At 49.5% G+C, this 20,761-nt stretch overlaps 1 protein-coding gene across 2 annotated transcripts; it reads right to left on the bottom strand.

The window, feature by feature from the left end:
- Positions 1 to 8,837: 8,837 nt before the first annotated feature.
- PNCK (pregnancy up-regulated nonubiquitous CaM kinase) lies at positions 8,838 to 17,697 on the bottom strand. 2 transcript variants are annotated; one of them, XM_074278138.1, is made up of 13 exons: positions 17,601 to 17,697; positions 17,171 to 17,381; positions 16,405 to 16,499; positions 15,516 to 15,653; positions 12,643 to 12,717; positions 12,252 to 12,390; positions 11,814 to 11,937; positions 11,426 to 11,501; positions 10,702 to 10,814; positions 10,498 to 10,576; positions 10,329 to 10,416; positions 9,944 to 10,099; positions 8,838 to 9,628 (listed from the first exon to the last, which is right to left on the bottom strand). In XM_074278138.1, the coding sequence occupies exons 3-12, from the start codon at positions 16,479 to 16,481 to the stop codon at positions 9,980 to 9,982; spliced, it is 1,029 nt and encodes a 342-aa protein (XP_074134239.1). In that variant the 5' UTR covers positions 16,482 to 16,499; positions 17,171 to 17,381; positions 17,601 to 17,697; the 3' UTR covers positions 8,838 to 9,628; positions 9,944 to 9,979. The 2 variants fall into 2 exon arrangements, with proteins under 2 accessions (XP_074134239.1, XP_074134240.1); XM_074278139.1 differs by having other exon boundaries at positions 8,850 to 9,628; positions 17,171 to 17,329; positions 17,601 to 17,671.
- Positions 17,698 to 20,761: the final 3,064 nt, after the last annotated feature.

Consider the following 20,761-nt stretch of genomic DNA (forward strand, 5'->3'; position numbering starts at 1 on the left):
GGGATTCTTGTTGAGTAAGCACCCCAGTGGGGGCTCGAGCCAATAGCATCAGGGCAAGTTGCCCCATTGCCCCTCTGGCAGGGACGTTCAGGTAAATGTTTGACAAGGGGGGAAGGAATGCAAGTAGTCCACACTTTTAAATTTAATCTTCATTATTAGCACTTTCCCCCGCTCTTTCTTAGGTCTGAACAATCCACAAAGCAATAAATCAAAACCTGATGTGTAACTTTGACGGCTCTCTGAGCTATGACTGAGAATCAGCTCAGCTCTGGGGAACCAGTTTGAGCTAACTCCCATTCGCTTCTGCCTCAAGGGCAGCTGCAGAATCCTGAGCAAGAGGCCGGCAGCCTCGTTCTGGAAGCGAGGCGTCTGGGAGAATGGGAACTGGGATAAAGATGCCTCAGAGCCGCGAGGTCCCACTCAGCTAACAACTCCGACGGGATCCCTGCAGACTGCACACAAACACTTAGAACGCAGCCGGCCACATTTGATTGCACTTTTATGTGCTTTGTTAAGTCATTGCCAATTATAGTTTCTTCTGGTTCGGTACACGGCTCTCAGCTGTGTGGTAGGCTCGGGAGCCGACCTGCCCGAGTTGACACGTGTGCCTGAGGGTTACGTTCAAAAGAAAAGCATTAGCACTTAGAGGAGAATTCGGAGCGTCTCCTGGTGGGGTCCCAGAGCCCAGACCACCAGCACACCAGCCACCCGGAGCCGTCGAGACAGGGAAGGCATCCCGGAGCCGGCAGAATGACTGAGTGGGGGGAACAGTCACTAGTCCCGGCGGAGCCGGATGGGTGAAGAGAAGGAGGGAGGCTCGGAGTCAAATTGTGAAGGGGTCTCATGTTCTGTGGTTTCTCCCGGAAGCAGGAGAGGACGTGTGAAGCTCTCGGGGCAAGGTGACAAGATCAGACCTGTGCTTTAGGAATATCAGTTTGGCGGCTGGGTGGGGAACGGATTAGAAAAAGAGATTGAAGGCTGGGATCAAAGAATCATAAATTTAGGGTGGGAAGGGACCTTAGAGCTCCATTCATCCAAGCCCTCATTTATAAGCTAAAGCACAGAAACTGGAAAAAACTGGCCCCAGTTCACAAGGATCAGAGGCAGCACTAGAACCTCGGTCCACCCGCGCCACCCCCACCCCCAACACTCTCTCCAAGTGGACCGGGACCCCAGCGATTATCTACTCATCTACTGATGGCCAGGGTCCCCACCCGTAGCTTGGCTCCCCTGTGTCAAGTGGAGCAAGGGCCGCACACACTTACCCGGCTGTGCCTGGCCTGCTCACCAGGCTTTGCCTGCATGGCAGCTGTTCCTCCTACCAGTGGGAGGAAAGGGTGGCCTTTTGTCAGCCTTGGATGGGAACACGGGGCCTGGCTCAATCAACCTTTAGTTTGGGCACTACCAGGTACACTTGTAACAATGTCTGGCATCTACATAGACTTAACAGCCTTAACTGGCTGCCCAGAGCTCCACCTACATGATCTTCACTGAGTCTCTTGGGTCTCAAAACACCGTGCCAAAGTGGGAGGGCAGGTGGGGAGGTAGGGAAAAGAGAGGCTCTTTTTTTTTTTTTTTTTTAATTCGTTTTGTAATTTTTTTTTAAAGTTCACTTTGTAACTTCATTTCTGTCAGAACTACCATCCTTAGGGGGAGGGGGGAAGCCCCTCTAATGATACAGATAGTACTGGAGAGGGTGGCTCCAAGATCTAAAGTAGCTTGCCCAGGCTTGCTCAGCCAGAATGTGTCAGGGTTGGGATTTGAATCCAGAACTTTCTGACTCCTCTGCTAAGAGAGCTGCCTCTCAAGGTGGGTACCATGAGTAGAGGAAGAGGCCGAGGTGGCAGAATTTTCTCACTGACATGTCGCCAGTAAGTAGCATTCAAATCCACATCTCTCTTGCCTCCAAGTCCAGTTGTCCTTGCCTGTTCCAGGCAATGGATAGCTAGTGATCTCTTCCCTCCCAAAAGAGAATAGGTAGGAAAGGGGAGGCCCCCCCCAGCCAGTCTCCAGGCTGGTTGGGTCTGAGTTTGGGATTATAAGTCAAAGAATGAGCTCGGTACTGAAGCCCACCCCACACTCCAGTGGACAGCTACCAAATAGGCATAGGGGTGTTCTAGGTACCGAGAATTGAGCAAGAATAAAGGCATAGAGCCTTAGCAAATTGGCCACCATCTGACTGGGTCATGTGCTTTTAATGAACATTTTAAATGGCCTGAAGCCTTATTCTTAGTGTTTCTAAATATTCTTCTCTTGTGAATAAGCCCTAGAAAACACACCCTGATGGTATCAAATCTGGATACCTGGGCAGACAAGAGTGAGGGGGATGGGGTGGAGAGAGAAAGTAGGGCTTAAACAGGGAGCAGGTATAATCAGAGACCTACAGGATCTCAAAGATCCACTTATCTGACCCCTTCGTTTTTCAGCTGTGGAAACTGATGTCCAGAAAAAGGTAGAACATTACAGAGCTGCCAAACAGCAAGGGCAGGAATCCAATGAGAATATTTGGATTAGGAAGCTGGAATTTGTGAACCCAGAAATCCAAGCAGTATCAGGGCCCCACAAGCAGACTGGGGGAGGGGGAGGGGAGGAAGGAGCGTGGGAGGTATCCTGTCCAGGATTCACCATCAGGAAAGCAACAAATAGACTCAGAAGAAAGGGCTTTCGAGGAGGGCCAAGGACAAGAGCCCCAAGTGGACTGCAGCTCAGAGCAAATCTTTCTTAGTTTATCTCTCTTCCGGCCTCTTGGGAAAGAGCAACCAGTCCAAGGCTGTTCAACCCACAGGAAGAACTCGAGAAGGTTGATTAATTGGTTGATATAATGAGTAGAAAGAACATGAGGATCTCAGGAAGCCTCTCTCCCTAGAGGTCAGTCCTAAGTCCCCATCCCTACCTCCCACCTATCCTATCAGCTCTGTGTCATCCATCAGCAGAATTCCTCAAATCTGGGGCAAGGACAACACGTACAAACCATGAGCTGGGCTTTGCTTAGGAAGGGGGGAAGGGGTAAAAGCCCCAGCTGTCTGCCTACTTTAACCATGGATCTAATCCTGTTGGGGATTTTAGAGACTCCCCAGTCTCCATCCATCATGGTATCTTCTCTCCCTTAATGCAGGCCAGACCTAGAAAGGGCCACACAGAATTATGGGAATCTTGAAAGTCAAATAGGCCAATCCCCTGTGAAGGGACAGTCTTTGGCCAGCAAACATTCAAAAGGAAGAGTCCCCCCCCCCCACACACACACACCAGAAGGCAGTGGGGCTGAAGACCTGAGCCAGGAAAGGGATGAGTGCTTCATCTGTGGCCCCTGACCGGGGAGAGCTATTGTTATGGCTGTTATTATTTCCTCTCTCCTTCCTAAGAAGTCTAGAGAAGACTCAGAATTAGAGCCTCCTCGCCCCATCCAGCCCCAGGGGAACCACAGTCACCTCTCACCTACAAACTGGGAACAGTAATACATACTCTCCACCAGTCCCGAGGATGTTATTAAAGGGAGAGAAAACTGGATTTGGACCCAGAGCAGCGAAATTGAAATGGCATAGCATCTCACTCCCTTAGAAACTAGTGGCACTCCCACTTAGCTAGGTTTACATCTGCATATTCAAAATGGAAGCTCAGAATGGACAGCTGACAGAGAGTTTCCAGAAAAAACTCCTAGGGGTGTGTGTGTGTGTGTGTGTGTGTGTGTGTGTGTGTGTGTGTGTGTGTGTGTGTCTATATGTGATGTAGATGCACACCTATAGTTAGATATCCACACATCCACCTAAAACAAGTAAAGACGACTCCATAATTTGACAGAGAAAGAAAAGGACTTGTCCAATGACACACAAGGCTGTGCTATGAACTGGAACACACAAGAAGCACGATTGGTGTCGTCTTCTTGACTTTTCTCTCATTTAGGATCATCAAACAGCAGAGAGCTGGTGGCCCAGGGGCCCTTCCCTGAGAGGCCAAGTGACTTATCCAAAACCATCCATGTGTGCTAAGGAGTATAAAAGCGAATTGCAGATAAGTCCTCTTCTTCAAGTGTTTTCAAATACATCCAATAGCATATGGATTAAAGTTCAATTCAATAATCCTCAGACCAAGCCCATTATTTGTGTAGTTAGGAGATACCTGATGAGATATTTGAGTTCAGTGTTATTAAGACAAGAGGAAGGAGGCAAAGCTGTTGAACGCTGGTTGTGATGTCCTTGAAAGAAATACTTAATAGCATCGCTGTCACAAGGAAATAAGTGTTTCAACTAAAAAATACAAAACGCTACATGGTTGCATCTGATCCCCTGTAACGTCTCTTTCAGCTCTAATTCTTTCCCTCTTGATCGTTTGTTTCCTCTTGGGCACTTAATCACCAATCACCAAGGGGCAGCACGGGTTAGTGGAGAAAATGCTGCCCCAAGGCTATGAGGTTACTAGCAGGAGGAATCTGGGCAAGTCCTTTAATCTCAGTTTCTCCATCTCTGAAATGGGACTAATACTAGTATTTATCTCCCAGTGTGAATATCAGATGAAATACTAATAATGTAAGGTGCTTAGCAAGCCTTAATGGGGTTTTAGGAATGTCAGCTATTGTTATTATTATTTATCATCAAACACTCCCTTTCTGCCCCTTCCTTTCATGTGGTTTACTTATCTACGTGGCGAGGTCTGCCAAATCCTTCCCTTTCACTTTCCCCAACGAGCCTGCCCCCTCTGAATCTCCTATTCATCCTAGGGAGGATCAACCCCCTAGAAACCGAGCAAATCCTGGGGAAAGGAGGCAGCCTGCTTTTCTCCTTCATGTCTCTGCAGTGTGACTTTTAATCTGATCATTCAATAGAAAGTATTCTCTCATAAATTAACAATGAGTTCTTAGTTGCCTGATCTAATTGTTCTTTTCTTAGTGTTCAGCTTTCTGGGCCCTGACGTTATTTCCCTCCTTTCTTCCTGGATAGACGCTTGCTTCCCTGAGTTTTCATGAGCTGCTCTCTCCCTCCTGCTTGTCTTTCTGCCAGTGCAACTGCTCTGAAGCATCCTTCACAGCCTCCACATCTCTATCTTGACCTCTAGGTATAGGTTCCTCCAAGGTTCTATGTAAGCCACTTGGAAGTCAGGACATTAGCCTCCTGCTGCCTTCGGGCCTCCGGGGATGGAGGCTAAACAATAACAAAACTTGGGGACCCTTTCTGTAATCTTAATGTCTCCAGGTTCAATTATTATCTCTATATAGATGACTCAGACCTATTTATGGAGTCTTCAAAGACTTAATGCAGCTCGAAAAGCTTCACGATTTTCATAACATAAAGCTACGCTAACACTTTGGGGACCCCTTCTAGATCCAGCTCTGATCTCTCCCCAGAAGTCTAGGCCCGCAGCTCCAACTGCCTGTTGGATCTCCCCAACGGATTGTCCCAAGAATTCGTTCTCTACAAAGCCTCCTTCAAGGTCGGACTTTCCCTAGGAAAATCTTTCCCAATCACCTTTAAAACAAAAACAAACAAAGGCAATGAGGGAGGGGGAGGAAGGGGTTTAACTGATTTGTCCGGGGGGGCACACAACTAGTCATCAGAGACCAAATTTACACTCAGGTCCTCCTGACTCCAGGTCCTTAATCTTAGTTACTTTCCTAAAAGATGTGATGTTTATCTTGCTATGTTTTGTTTGGAAGTTTTGATTTTTTTTTTTTGTTTGTTTACAAATTGTCTGTGAGCTCTTTGAGAGCAGGAGCTGTCTTTGGCTTTTCTTTTTGTATCACTAATGCTTTGAACAGTGCCTGCTACACAAGAAGTGCTTAATAAATGCTTGTTGACTTCACTTGACATTCCTAAAATATGGATCAATGTTTTAGGTCCTTACTCAAAAAACTTCAGCAGTTCTATATCGCCTCTGAAATAAAATCTTCCATTTAGCTTTGAAGGATCTCCGGGATTAAGCTCCTTCTTCCTCTCCAGATTAGGCTGTATTGCAAATTACTTCCTTTTAAATGCTCACTGTTCCGGCCCTCAGACCTATTTGCAATTCCCCATACAGGATATTCCAACTCTAAAGTGTGCTTTTTTTGTAGATTGTTCCTTAAGCCTGGAAGGCAGTTTCTCCTCTGCTCTTAGAATCCCTAACTCGTCCAACTCCAAAGCTGCTTTCTACCTGAGGCCTTTCCTAATCCCCCAAATTGGTAGGGTCCTCCCTGCACTATTATTTCATATTTATTATGTGTATATTTTGTATTTTGTGTATAATTTGTCTGTATAAATTCTTCAAAATTATTTCATGAATTAGAAAAAAAAAAATAGTAACAAAATTCATTTGAAAGAACCAAAGGTCAAGAATATCAAAGAAATTAATGGGAGAAAATGTAAAGGAAAAAAGCTTAGCAATGCCAGATCTTTCTCATAAGGCAGTTATGAATTATCACAACTATCTGGCACTGGCTAAGAAATAGAAAGGTGGGTCATCAGAACAGAGTAGACACACAACACACAGTAGTAAATGATTATAGCAACCGTGTGATTGATAATTATACACATTTAAACTTACAGGATATGAATTCACCATTTGGTAAAAAAAAAAATTGTACTGGCAGAAATTGGGTATATAGACCAATATCTTACATCATTTTGCAAAATAAGGGAAAAATGGATATGACTTAGATTTCATAAGAAAAATAGGAGAAAAGGAACATATCAACATCAAATTTATGAATAAGAGATAGAGAACATTTTGAGATGTGAAATGATCCTTTTAATTACATTAAATTAAAAAGAGTTTGTACAAATAAAACCAACGTAGCCAAGATTAGAAAGAAAGCAAAAATTGGGAGGGAAGTTTTTAGAGACAAGTTTTTCAGCTAAAAATCTCATCCCAAATATAAAAAGAATTTTGTCCAATTTATAAAAAAAAATGTGACTCATTCCCCAGGTGATAAATGATCAAAAGATACAGCAAGGGAGTTTTCCAATGAAGAAAACAAAACTATTTTTAACCCTAAGAAAAAAAAAAAAAGCCTCTAAATCATGATTGATTGGAGAAATGCAAATGAAAACAAATTTGAGATGTCATCTCCCGCCCATCAGGTTGACTAAAATCATAGAAGATGAAAATGACAAATGTTGGAGGGGGAGGTTGAAAAATCGGGATGCTAATACACTGCTGCTGGAACCATTTTGGAGAGCAATCTGGAATCATGCCCACTGTGTTTACCCTTTGATCCAGCAATGGCACTATCAGAGTTTCTCAAGGTGATGGAATAAAAAGAAAAATAACCTATTTGTTCTCCAATATTTCTATCGGCTCTCTTTGTGGTAGAAAAGAACTGGAAAGTGAAGGGATGCCCATCCATCTGACCAAACTGTGGTATATGGTTGTGATGGAATACTAGTGGGGTGTAACAAATGATGACTTTGATGATCTTGGAAAACCACAGAGAAAGACTTGGATGAAATAAGGAAAACCAAGAGAACAAGAGCAATATTGTTCAAAGAACAAGTGTGAATGACTAAATTATTCGGATTATAAATACTCCAATCAATTCCAAAGAACCCATGAAGGGAGATATTATTCACTTCTAGAGAAAGAACTTATAAAATGAACTATGCAGTGAGGGAGACAGTTTGAAATGTAAAATATAACAAAAGAGCTAATTTTTTAAAAATGGGTTTTAAGTGTATATCTCGGTGAAACAGGAAGAGTGCTGACCTGGGAAGCCGAAAAACCTCTGCCACCCCAGCTCTGTGACCTTGGGCAAATGACTTCACTACCCCAAGAGGAGAAGTTCCAGGCCTGGGCACTGGCCTGCATTGAGAGGGGCTGAGGAAACACAGGACGTTCCTGACGCCACCAACATCTCACATCTGCTCTGGGAGCAACATATTTGGTAAATACATATCCTTCTCATCCGCAGAATGTGTTCCCCGGAAATAAAACTGTTCTCCGTTCTGTTTTTCAGATGCTACTGAAGTTCTTGTTGTAGTAAATAAGATGAAAGGTCCCCATAACCTTGCCCAGAGAAAGGGAGCCCACCCAGAGGCAGAGGACACAAGAGATGGCAGGCCCCTCCTCGCCGGCTCCCTCACGGGTCTGTCCCATGTGGGTGGCATGGCAAAGGAAGGCTAGAACTTCTCTTATTTCCAGGTCAAAACCTGTCTCCTGAAGTCTGGAAGCCAGTGCCCCCCATTAGCCACAGAAAGCCCCAGTGACCCAACTGCAGAGTCCAAAGAGAACATTTGCCTGCATACACACCACACACACATACACTCTCACACACACACACAGACACAGAGAGACACACTACACATACACACACACAGACATGCACACACAGACACACTACACATACACACACACACAGAATGAATGAATGAATAAAAACCATGCATTTAACATTAATTAGGTGCTAAACTCTATGCTAAGGGCTGAGGGGGAAAATGCAAAAACCAAGGAATTCCTGCTCTCCAGGAATTTCTATTCTAATGGAGGAAACAATAAAATTAAGGTAAAAGTGATCTGGGAGGAGGACCTAGATCTAGAAAGTTAAGAGGGGGATGGAAGGGGGCACTGAATGGGGCCTAAGGGAAGTAGATTGACACACCCCATCCAGGAACAATGGCTAAGTTGATCTGATTGTGATTCATGGCTCCAAAACTGGAAAGTAGGGGGTGGGGAAAGAAGTTGGTGTGGAGGCTGTGGAGTGAGCAGCCAGATTAGAAAGAGTAAAATCTCTCTCATCTCTCTGTCTCTGTGTTTGTCTATCTCTAATGTGTGTGTCTCTGTCTATCTGTCTTTCTCTTTCTGTCTCTGTCACACACACACACACACACACACACACACACACCACTACAGCCATCACCACCTCCAATGACCACATTCTCTCCCTCTCTTTTTTTAAAGTAATTTTATTTGCTCGATGAAATGGCAAATGCTGGGGGCTGGGGCTGCTAGAGACAGGAAGGACCACAGACAGATAAACAGACAGGCATGCCCTGGGCCTGAAGGAAGAGGGAAAGGAATCCCCATTCGTGGAGGCAACAAATTTGGAGCTAAGCAGAACTTTCAGAGCCCAACTGAGGCCTTCACCATCCACCTTAACTGGATGGAGATTCTGAGTGTGAAAGTAGCTCACCCAGGAGCCCCTCCAGGATTTTTAGTTCCCCAAATCTCCATCATTGATCTCCCCCCTTCTCCACTTTCTTTCTCACTGCCTTCCCTGTGAAGGGGTTGAGGCCCCAACCCTTCAGTGATCCCTTTGAGCGTGACTAAGAAAGCCACCCACCCAGCCTCAGCCACGGGACGCAGGACGGGAGCAGTAGTGAAGCTTCTAGCCCCAGCCCCCTCCTCCTTTCAGCTTCCTGGGTGACACTTTCACCGGGACCTCCAGAACACCTCCCCCACCCTCCCTGCAGTATCTGCCTCCCTTCTAGCCAGAGGGATTCTCCAAACAACACCGGGGTCTCCCCAGACACGTCCAAACAGCCCCCACTGAGAGCGGATGGGGGGGGCAGGGGCGGCAGGCACAGAAAGTTATGACTGGGGGGCGGGAGAGGAAAGGAGAACCAGGGCAGTCAGGGCACAGGCGGGGAAGAAATTGCTAGTGACGTCCATAAGAGCCAAAGGGGGACTCCTCTTCCAGCACTTCCAGCTCCAGGTGAAATGATTTCTGAATTGGGGAATTGGAGAAAGAAAAGTAAGGCTCAGACTTCCGGACCACCTCACCCCACTTCCCTCCAATCTTCCAGAAGGCTCAAGTGAAATGCTGTGGCTCCCTATTCAAGAGCAGATTCAAATCTCTCAGCCTGACATTCAAAAGGAGATCTCCCTCCTCCCTCCTTCCTCCTTCCTCCTCCCTCCTCCCTCCTCCCTCCTCCAGCCTTTTCTTACTTCTCCCAGAAGCCTCCTCGGGGCCTCAGTGTTCGTGTGGCTTCCCGGGCCCCAGTCCTGCCCCAGACTCCCCAAGCGAGCTGAGGAAAGCTACCTTGATGAGTGAGTGGCCGCTTGACAGGAGGCATCCTCACTTTTTCTGCTGTCTTTCCTGAGGGACGGGCTCAGCGGGGCCCTCGTCCCCATCCGCCTCCGTGCTCTGTCCCATCTTGGTGATGTGGCGAAGAAAGGATGTGGCATTGATTGCCCTCTGGAGTGGGACAGGATGGTTAAGGTCTTGGCTTTGCCCTGCTCCTTCTCCCCCACCTGTCTCGGGGTAACCTCAGCACTCATCTCGTTCCCACCTCCCACCCTCACATCTGTCCAGAAGGCAAATGCTTCCCTCAACCCAAGGGGCCGGAGAGGAGGCGGCTGAGGGTCCAGGCCATTCGCGTCCTGGGGAAGAGCTTGTCGCCCTCTCCGCCCTCTTCCAATCTTACCTTCCAGTGGGTTCGGGCAAAATTCTTCTGGATCTGCTCGCTGACCGAACTGAGGATGTTCTTGTCCAGGGCTGTGTCCCCAGAGATCCTAGTGACAGGAGGGCAATCCAGAGGGTCAGGGGGCAGAGGGGGCAGAGGGGAGCACCCCCTCACCGCCCAAGATGCTCACCAAAGATGCTGCAAGGCTTGCTCACAGGTGAACCGCCTCTCAGGGTCTCTCTCCAAGAGGTGCCGGATGAAGTCTTTGGCTGGGAGTTAGCAAGCTCTCAGTTAGGGAGTGACCCTCTGACCATAGGAGCCTCTTCTATCACCCCCACCCTCAAGAAGGCCCTGGGACTCTATCCTTCAGGGCCAAGAATTGCAGAAAACTCACCCGACTCAGAGATGTCGTCCCAGTACGGGGAGTCAAACTCATAGTTGGCTTTCAGGATCTGACTGAAGAGCTCCGAGTCATTCTCGTCATAGAAGGGGGGGTAGCCACACAGACTGGGGGCACCATGGAGGGTAGATCGGGGGGGGTCAGGAGAAATATCAGGTAGGAGATTAATGAGAGGGACAGAGGGGAAGGGATGGAAGAAAAGAGAGACACAGAAAGAAACAGAGGCAGAGACAGAGAGAGGAGAGAAAGGAGGAGGGAGAGAGAGAAAGAGAGACAGAGAGAGAGAGAGAGAGAGAGAGAGAGAGAGAGAGAGAGAGAGAGAGAGAGAGAGAGAGAGAGAGAGAGAGAGAGGAGAGAGACAGAGAGACAGAGAGGAGAGAGACAGAGAGACAGAGAGAGACAGAGAGACAGGATAGAGAGATAGAGAGAGATAGAACAGAGAGACAGAGAAACAGAGAGAGAGGCAGAGAGAGAGACAGAGAGAGAGAAGGAGGAAGGAGAAACAATGGGAGGCAAGGCAGAGCCATCAGCCTGTTCAGGTCCCACCTCCCAACACCCCAAGCCCATCCTCAGGCTCGGTCTGTGCTCCCCAGTCCCCACGTTTTGAAGGACTAGGGTTAAAGAGGAGGACCTCCCCTCTCCATCCCCTGGAAGGGGCCTCCAAGCCAAGTAATAGACGGACAGCTAGAACAAGCAATGCCAATTCTGAGTAACTCACAGGATATAGGAGATGACCCCCAGGGCCCAGACATCTACAGCCTTCCCATAGGGCTTCTGTTCCAGGAGTTCAGGGGCTGGGAGCCAGACACCAGGACACAGAAAAACACACACACACACACACACACACACACACAGAAACATGCAGGCACACAGACGCAGGTATAAGAGCTCAAGAGGCAGAAAACGCAATCCCCCTGGCACCGCCCTCTCCCGGCCTAGCCCACAGAGGAGAGCATTACATGTGGCCATCGGCATGCAGGGAGCTGAGCCTTTATATCCCAGGCCAGCCCTCTCCGCTCCCTTTTTTCCAGGTCCCCTCCCCACTCAACAATCCGCCGGCACCCATCACGTCGCTTGGTACCACCCGCCGAGACCTTGGCCCTCACCGACATAGCCCGGGGTTCCACAGGCCGTGCCCAAGACATTGCTTTCCTGGATCTTAGACAGGCCAAAGTCAGAAATCATGATCTTAGAATCCTCAAAGGGGGTGGCGTACAGGAGATTCTCGGGCTGGAGAGAAAGCGCAGATCAGGAGGAGAAGGAGGAGCCCTAAGCTTGGGGGGAGGTGCGGAGAGGAAGGGCAGCACTCTGGAAAGGGGCTTCAGTCCCTGATTTGGGGGCAGCCCAGGTCCCAGGCCCAAGGCCCACTCCTCCCAAGATTTCTAGGTTGCCTGGGAGGAGAAATTCCCAGGGTCCCCAAGTTGAGACAGGGTTATCCCAGCCACAGGCCAGAGGGCCCTCCATCTGGCTATGGAGGGTGAGTTTTGTCCTGGGGGAAAGGGGACAGAGACAGCGAGGGGCTCCCCATATTTCCACTCAGTTACCTTTAAGTCCCGGTGCACGATGTCCAGGCTGTGTAAGTAGGAGACAGCTCCCAAGACCTGCCCCACCAGGTGGCTGGCATCCTTCTCTGTGTATGAGCCCCGTTCCATGATCCGTTCGAACAGTTCCCCCCCTGTCACCCTGGGGACAGGGGAACATGGGGGCTTATACTTCCCCCTCCCCCAGGCGGCAGCCCCTCTCCCTCTAAAAGAACACAAGCTCCTTGAAGGTAAAGATGGGTTCATTTTTGCACCCAGCGTAGCATCTGACACACAGAAATTTGGAATTGTGAATTTCAAATTGAATTTGGCCCAGCCCCATCTGGGGCTCCCCCTTCCTGATCCCCCGTGGTGGCCACCTCCTCCCTGCCCCCCAGTGCCCCATCCCCCTCACAGTTCCATGGCCAGGTAGAGATGGGTGCTGCTCTCATGGACATCTTCAAGGGCCACAATGTTGGGGTGGCTGACCCTGGAATGGTAACAAAGGCTTACCGGGAGGGAGGCTTCAGAGGGATGGGGAGCACGGAAAAGGGTACAGGGAAGAGGAGCATATCAACACCCACAGAGATCCATTTATACAGAAATCCTGCTACACACAAACCTAGAGCACACACACAAAATCCACACGGGAGGAGATTTTATCAAGCGTCTGCCACGCACTGTGCTAGACGTTACAAAACAGTGATTATCTGCGCATCCCTCCTAGATAAATAAATACACACAGGCAAACTTAGGAATTATAAAGATCTTTGGGATCCCAGATAGCCCTTGTCTTCAATGAGCCCGCAGTCACCCGAGCATAGATTTAAAGCTAAAAGGGCCGTTGGAATCCATCCAGACTTCCCCTCCTCACTTTGAGACAAAAGTAAGCCCAGTGCAGAAGAAAGGACTTGGCCAAGATGATTCGCATAGGAAGTGACAAAGCCACAATCTGACGCTCTTTCCACCGTGTACTGCTGCTGTAGTCCTACCCCTCCCCTTGGATTCCTAAAGGACATGTTGCAGCTTAGCAAGGGGCAGCTTTTTGCAAAAGGAAGGACACAGTAATATTTCAGGTATCAGCTCCCATGGATCTATTGCTATATAAATGACTGTGTCACTCACTGCCCGCTAGACATTTCTACTCGGGCATCCCATGAGCACCTCAAACCCAACACGTCCCAGACCGAATTCATTCTCTTCCCCCTAAATCTACCCCTCTTCCCAAGTTCCCTCTTTCTATATGGGACTCTGCCATCCTGCTGATCACCCGGCTTCGAAACTTTAGGGTCATCCTCCCTTCAGTTGTTTTTCAGTCATGTCCAACTCTTTGTGAGCCCATTTTGTTTTTTGGCAGAGATACTGGAGTGGTTTACCATATCCTTCTCTCAGATCATTTTACGGATGAGGAAACTGAGGCAGACAAGGTAAAATGACTTGTTCAGGGTCACAGAGCTAGGAAGTATCCGAAGCCAGATGGGAACTCAGAAAGATGAACCTTCCTGACTCCAGACCTGGCACGCTAGCCACTATCAGACAAGCTAGCTCATCTTTCACCACTCAGTTCACTTTCCAAGAAAATTGCCAATTTGATTGCCACACCACATCTCCCATCTTGCGGCTTCTTTTCACTCTCCCAGCTATCATCCTAGTCCAGGCCTAGAGCGTTGCCACGGTCTCCTCATCGGCCTCCTGTTTTTAGTCTCATCCCCTCCAATCCAACCTCCACATAGCAGATATTCTTAACACAGCATGCCACCTGACCTGCTCAAGAACCCCTGTGGAGGTGAAAAGACTTATCCCAGATCACCCAGACAGGAAGTGCTTATTGCTCTGAAGGGAAAACTCTTTGGCCTGGCCCTTGGTGAGCCAGTTCTGGGCTCTCTAAACCATAAATCTCCTCTCTCTGCCTCTTTTCTAGCCCGCTTGGCCTGCTGGCCTCTAAACTCAGACATTTTCTCTGTCAGCTCTGTGGCTAGAGGAGGAACCAGTGCTCCCTCAATAAATAGTCCCTTGCATATAATTTGTATTTCATTGGAGACTGTAAGTGATTGGCCCCTCAGCGTGGAGCACCGTGCCCGCCACCTAGTAGCTGCACCCACTTAAACGTTTGTCGTCCAGACGGGAGATGGCTGCCCGGGTGGGCTTCCTTCTCAGTCCCTGAAGGCAGCATGGGCCCTGCCCACTCCTAAGGCCATCTCTGGACAGGGAACCAAAGTTATAATAGCACATATATGTGTCTGAAGGTGTGAGTGAGGGGTGGAAGGGGATGGGGGGATTCTCCGCTCCCTCCAGGAACCACGAGGCGAGGAGCTTTTGTGAGGATTCTCCCCATGGAGGATGTAGTCCGGGCCAGGGGCTGGGCCCCCCAGGGACCCTGCTGGTGCCCTCGCCTGGTGTCTCTTCATCTAGAGAGAAAGGGATCAGCTTCTGGATGGGAAATGACTTGTCCAGCTCCAAAGCCGAGACTTGAGGAGGAGTCTTTCCCTCAATGATCCCCACTCTGGAACTTGCAAGGACCTTGGAGTCCAGCCCTCTCATTTGACAGAGGAAGCAACTGAGGCCCCGCCTGGGGAGACGACTTGTCCACAGAGGAGATGTGCCCCCCTCTCTTCAGGGGCCCAGAGGGAGTCAACCCCCCCTCCCCCTCCCCAGCCCACGAGCTCAGTGTGCTAACCCTGAATACACAGAGCCTCCTCTCAGCACTCCTTGGCAGGAAGACCAGAAGCTAGGAAAGATTTGACCTAAACAGAAAATAACCAGTCCCCAGGAGGAATGAGCTGAACCCTCCTCTCATTTCCCACACCCCTCCCCTTCCTTTTCTGTTCCTTCCCCACTCCCCCTCCTTCTTCTCTCCCTCCTCTCTTCCTTGTCCTCTCCTACCTCTGCTCCATCCTTCTCTCATCTCCTCCTTTCCTCCCTTACTTTTCTTTCTCTCCTTTCCTTCCTTTCCTCCCCATTACACAGAACACACACACACACACACACACACACACACACTCACACACATACTCACACACACACACTCACACACACATACACACACACTCACACACATACTCACACACACACACACACACACTCACACACATACTCACACACACACTCACACACACATACACACACACACACACACTCACACACACTCACACACTTCACATTGCACAGACACAAGAAATGCACAAGTGCAGGGGTCAGTCAGGGGGAGGCTGGGAAGCTTGGAAGGGCACAGATCTCCCCCCCCCCCATCCAAGTCCACTGTGCCCCAAGCCCCGGACACTTCCTTACTTTTTGAGAACAGCGACAGCGATCTCATTCTCGACGGCCACCTCCTTCCCCCTCAGAGCCTTCTTTGGGATGCACTTGAGAGCCACCAGTCTCTTGGAGCAGAGATTCTGGGCCAGAAACACCTCAGAGAACGCTCCCCTGAGGAAAAAGAAGGGAGGTCAGGGCTGGCAGCCCAGTAGTGCTTACACCTTGATGGGATGGAGCGTTAACAGGTCAGGTGCGAGGCCCACTGGATGTCCTCAGAACTCAGGGACACCCAGGGAAGAGACAGCCTGGCATAATTGAAAGGAACTGAGTCCAGATCTCATTTCTGCTACCTGGATGAACCCTCCTGGGCCTTACTTTCCCACTCTGTTGAATGAGGAGGTTACATTAGATGGGCTCTGAGGTCCCCACCGTCTCTAGATCTAGGTGGGACCTTCTGTGTGACCCTATACAAGTCACTTCCTTTCAACAAGCTTCAGTTGTCACACCTGTAACATGATGAGCTGGATTAGATGCTCTCTCAAGTGCCTTTTGGTTCTATCTAGGATCCTAAGCACCTGGAACCCCACCAGGGCCCAGTCCCCTGGGTTAGCTGAGAGCATCTAACACCAGAGGATCCAAAACAAAGACAGAGGGACATCAGATGGGCCCTAATTGTGCAAGAGACACGCAGGCTCGTACCTTCTCTCCACCCAAAGTACCCCATGCCTTTGGTGCAGAGGCGGAGAGATGGAGAGACCTTAACAGAGACTTGCTGAAATAGGAGGGGCTGTGGAAATGCCCCCAGACTGAGTCATTGGGGGAGGGAGGCACGACATCTGTCCGAAGCATGGAGCCAGAATGCTGTCTGGGAGAAAGGGTCAAAAAGGCCAAAGCAGCCCCCCCCCCAGCTCCCCTCACTCACGCCCCGAGTTTCTCTCTGATGTCGTAGATTTTGCCAATATCTTCTGTCCTCTTCTTCCAGCCCGAGCCCAGCGGCATGTCTGGGGGATGGAGGGGCTGTGGAGAAGTACAATTGGAAGCGCCCACCCCAGCTAGGGGAGAGACCCCTCGGGATGAGGCAGGGCCTCCCGGGGCCAGGATGCGCTTCAGCTGGAAGATGTGACGCCTGAGTCTGGACACAGGCAGGGTGGGGGAAGCCGCATCTCTGGGTCTGAGGCTGCCAGGAACCCCCCCCCCCCATGCACTGCAGAGCGAGAGGTGGGTCCCTTCCAGTTTTAGCATCTGATGGTTCTGGGGTTCCGTACTCCAACATACATCCACATAGACGTGACAGATCACAGCGGGCGAGCCAACTCAAATCCACCACCCACACAAGTCCTCCACAACACAGGCACACGCACTCTCACACACACACCACACACACACACACACACACACACACGCATACACACCACACACACACACACACACACACACACACACACAACCACACACACGCATACACACACACAGTCTCTCTCTCACACACACACACGCACACACACATACCACACACACAGACACACACACACACACACACACAGTCTCTCTCTCTCACTCACACACTCACACGCACGCACATCCCCAGACTGCTCCAACAGCAGGAGGGAGACATGGCATCAGTGCTGCGCCCACCCTCGCCACCCACCCCAGCTTCCCCTCATCAGACACACACGCACCAGCCCTACCTCGATGGCAGCGCCGCCGGTCAGGCTTCCCTTGGCCCAGTCAGGCAGGGGATGGAGAGCCCGGGGAAGCCGGGGAGGGGGAGCCGGGGAGGAGTGCCAGCTCGGTGCGTCTGCCTGACCACCTGCAGCTCTGCGGGGGGCTGCTGAGCTTGTGCGCGCCTGGGAGGGAGGTGGCTCCTGCCGCCTGGGCCTCGGGAGCACCCAGGTGCGGCTGCGGGGGGGAAAGAGGGAGGACAGGCGACAGGGGATGGGGGCAGGCGACAGGGGATGGGGGCAGGCGACAGGGGATGGGGCAGGTGGACCTGTCTGCGCCAGCGTCTGGCTCCCGCTCGTCTGGGGTGTGATGCGTGGGGGAGAGGGTGTGAGCATGTGAGTGGGCATCTATTGGGAGCCGCCAGGGGAAGGGGGCGGGGGTGGGGAGCAGCCTTACCTTTGTCCAGCAACTTTCCCTCCAGCCTTGCTGTTCTCTCAGCCCCAACCTTCTCCTCCCTCCTCACTGACTCCCTCCTTCCCCCTGCCCATCCCCGCCTGCCTCCCCACTCTCCCTCCTCCCTTCCTCCCTCCACTTCTCCTTGTAAGGACATCTAGAGCAGACTCCCAGGAGCCCGCAGCACTAGAGCCATGGAGCCCCCAAGCTCTCAGGGTGGGGAGGAAGAGGAGGGGAGGTGGGCCTAGCCTCCAGGGGATGCACTTGCCCGCCGCTGGGAGGGCCAGGGTGGGGCTAGGAGGGGATGGTGGCGGGAATTCTGGCTCCCCACAGCAGAGAGGAGACCCCGTGGATTGCCACGCCAGCCTCCCACCCCCTTCTCCCAGGCAGAGTTCCCCCAGAGCCAGCTGCCCAGAGCCAGGGGGGGAGGCAGATATGGAAGCACGCCTGGAGAGAGGCGCAGAGATGGAGACTGAGAAACCAGCCGGGCAGAAACAATTGAGACCTTCAGACAAAGGAAGAGAAGAGGAAATCGAAGTTCCCAGCAGCCCCCTCCCTTCCCCCAGCCCTTTAGCTGGCTGGCCAGCTGAACGGTGCTGAGGATGGGCAAGAAGGAGGCTCCACTCTGGGCATAGGGGATGCAGAGAGGGGCAGGAGAGGACTATGGGGATTGAGCCAGGGCAGGGGACTTATCAGTTGCCTGGAGAATGAGACTGGGTCCTAGAATTCAAATACATTTCTCAGAACAACACAGACTAGAGCATTCTCCAAGGAGGGGGAGCCAGGCCTCTCCTGCGGAGGGGCCATTTCCAGATCAGCAAGGGGGACTTTAGAAAGGGGGGAGAGATTGTTTCCACAAAACCTCCCCAGAAGAAAAGTCAAGGTCAGAGAGTGATCCCTAGAATGCCTCTGCCTTTGTGTCACCAAGGCCGCTGTCTGGTACATAGTAGTCACCTAATAAATATTGATTGCATGATCGGATCTGCCCCTAGGCCTGCCAGGTTTTCGGAGGACAGATCTGCATGGCCTATGAATCTCCTTAAAGAAAAGCTCTGATTGCACACGGTTCCTGATCCAAAAGATGTTACGGCTACCTGTTCAGACTGTACTCTTAATGTTGCTGAAAATCACATTCATTTTGTTTCTTTGTTTGGTCCGTATCCCAGCTTACACGGAGTGGGTGTTTACTAAGCTCTTATTTTTCTGAGGTTCCACATGATAGCCATCAGATTGGCAAAGTTGACAAAAAATGGAAAATGACAACTGCTGGAGGGCCTGTGGGAAAACAGGCTTCCTGTGGCACCTTGGTGGTGGGACTGAGAACTGCTCCAGCTGTTTTGGAAAACACTTTAAAACTATGCCCCAAATGGTATTAAATTGTGCGTTCCCCTTGGATCTAGGAAGACTATCTTTATATACAAAGGGTATCAAAGAAAGAGGAAAGGATTTACATATGCAAAAATATTTATAGCACCTCTTTTTTCCCAATATTTTATTTTTCCAAATACATGCAACATTAGTTTTCAACATTCGCTTTTGCAAAACCTCGTGTTCCCAATTTTTCTCTTTCTTTTCCTCACTCCCCAAGACGGCAAGCAATCCGATATGGGTTAAATGTGTGGCAGCCAAGGAGGTACCCATCAATCGGGAAAAAGCTAAACAAGGATTTATTTGAGTAAAATCCACTTCCAGAGAAAGAACTAATATTAATTGAATACAAAGTGAAGTATGATATTTTTCATTTCTTTCTTTCTTTCTTTTATTTGAGTCTTCTTGTACAAAATGACTAATATGAAAATGTTTTACATAATTGCAACCTGTATAACCTATATCTGATTGCTTGCAATCTCAGGGAGGAGAGGAGGAAGGGGAGAGACAGACAGAGACAGAGAAAGACAAAGAAGAGAGAGAAAGAGAGAGAGAGAGATAGGGAGACAGAGAGAGAGACAGAGACAGAGACAGAGAGACAGAGAGAGACAGAGACAGAGAGACAGAGAGAGAGAGAGAGAGAAGAGAGAGAGACAGAGAGAGAGAAAGAGAGAGAGAAAGAGAAAGAGAGAGAGAGAGAAAGAGAGAGAGAGAGAGAGAGAGAGATAGGGAGACAGAGACAGAGACAGAGAGACAGAGAGAGAGAGAGAGAGAGAGAGAGAGAGGGAGAGAGAGAGAGAGAGAGAGAGAGAGAGAGAGAGAGAGAGAGAGAGAGAGAGAGAGAGAGAGAGAGAGAAGAGAAGAGAGAGAAAGAGAGAGAGAGGGAGACAGAAAGAGAGAGGCAGAAAAAGAGAGAGAGACAGAGAAACAGAGAGAGAGAGAATTTGGAGCTTGAAACTAACTAAATATTTTTTAAAGTTCTAGTACATGGATGTGACAAAATACTGCTGTGGTGTTTAAAAAAAAAAAGTGGAAGGAAAAGTTTCAGAGAAACCTGGGAAGACTTGTAGGAACTGATGCAGAGTAAGTTGAACAGAATCAGAACAATTTGTACAGTAACAAGAACAACATTATAAAGACAAATTTTAAAAAATTAAGAAGATCAGCATCATGATCAACCACTCATGATTCCAGAGGATCATGATGAAATGAGCTACCTAACTCTTGATTTTTGACATGGACACAGTGGGGGGGATTTGTTTTGCTTGACTATACATAAAATTGTTTTACAAGATCATAATATATTATCATTCCATCTTTTCCTCTGCCTTACAGACTTATTCTTTGTCCTCTGTCCTTTAATCTCTTGGTTCTTTCCCAAGCCATCACCCTCTGCACTGTCTACACTCCCCTTTTTTCCCTTCCCTATCTCAATTCTTCTAATGAACCAATTCAATCTATATTATGCTCCACAGTCGAATTTTTTGCCTCCCTATCCTTGCCTTGCTAAATATCACCTCCTAATCACTCCCACTATCCTCTGCCTTCCTGTCTATTCACCTGCTATTGAATGGGGATGGAGAAAAACCACAAAACGGGGCTTACTGGATCCCCTGGAAGTCAGTTTACATGTGAACCGTTCATCCGCTGCGGCAAGACAGTCCTTTTTATACCTGCCTAATTGAGTCACCGTTCCACACACAACAGTAGCTGTTGCAAACTCTCATTTCCAACCTCTCATGGCTTTGCCACCCCCATCCTCCCAGCTGAAAACCTTGCCACCTACTTCACTGAAA

This window comes from Sminthopsis crassicaudata, chromosome X (assembly GCF_048593235.1).
Source record: "Sminthopsis crassicaudata isolate SCR6 chromosome X, ASM4859323v1, whole genome shotgun sequence".
NCBI lineage: Eukaryota > Metazoa > Chordata > Mammalia > Dasyuromorphia > Dasyuridae > Sminthopsis > Sminthopsis crassicaudata.

Bases quoted from the DNA above. Each gene is read 5' to 3' on its own strand.
- PNCK (XM_074278138.1), bottom strand. From the start codon at position 16,481: ATGCCGCTGGGCTCGGGCTGGAAGAAGAGGACAGAAGATATTGGCAAA. The intron at 10,417-10,497 runs GTGAGCATCTTG...TCCTGTCACTAG, and splicing joins CAAGCCTTGCAGCATCTTTG to GATCTCTGGGGACACAGCCC. The intron at 10,100-10,328 runs GTAAGATTGGAA...GTCCCACTCCAG, and splicing joins TTGCCCGAACCCACTGGAAG to AGGGCAATCAATGCCACATC.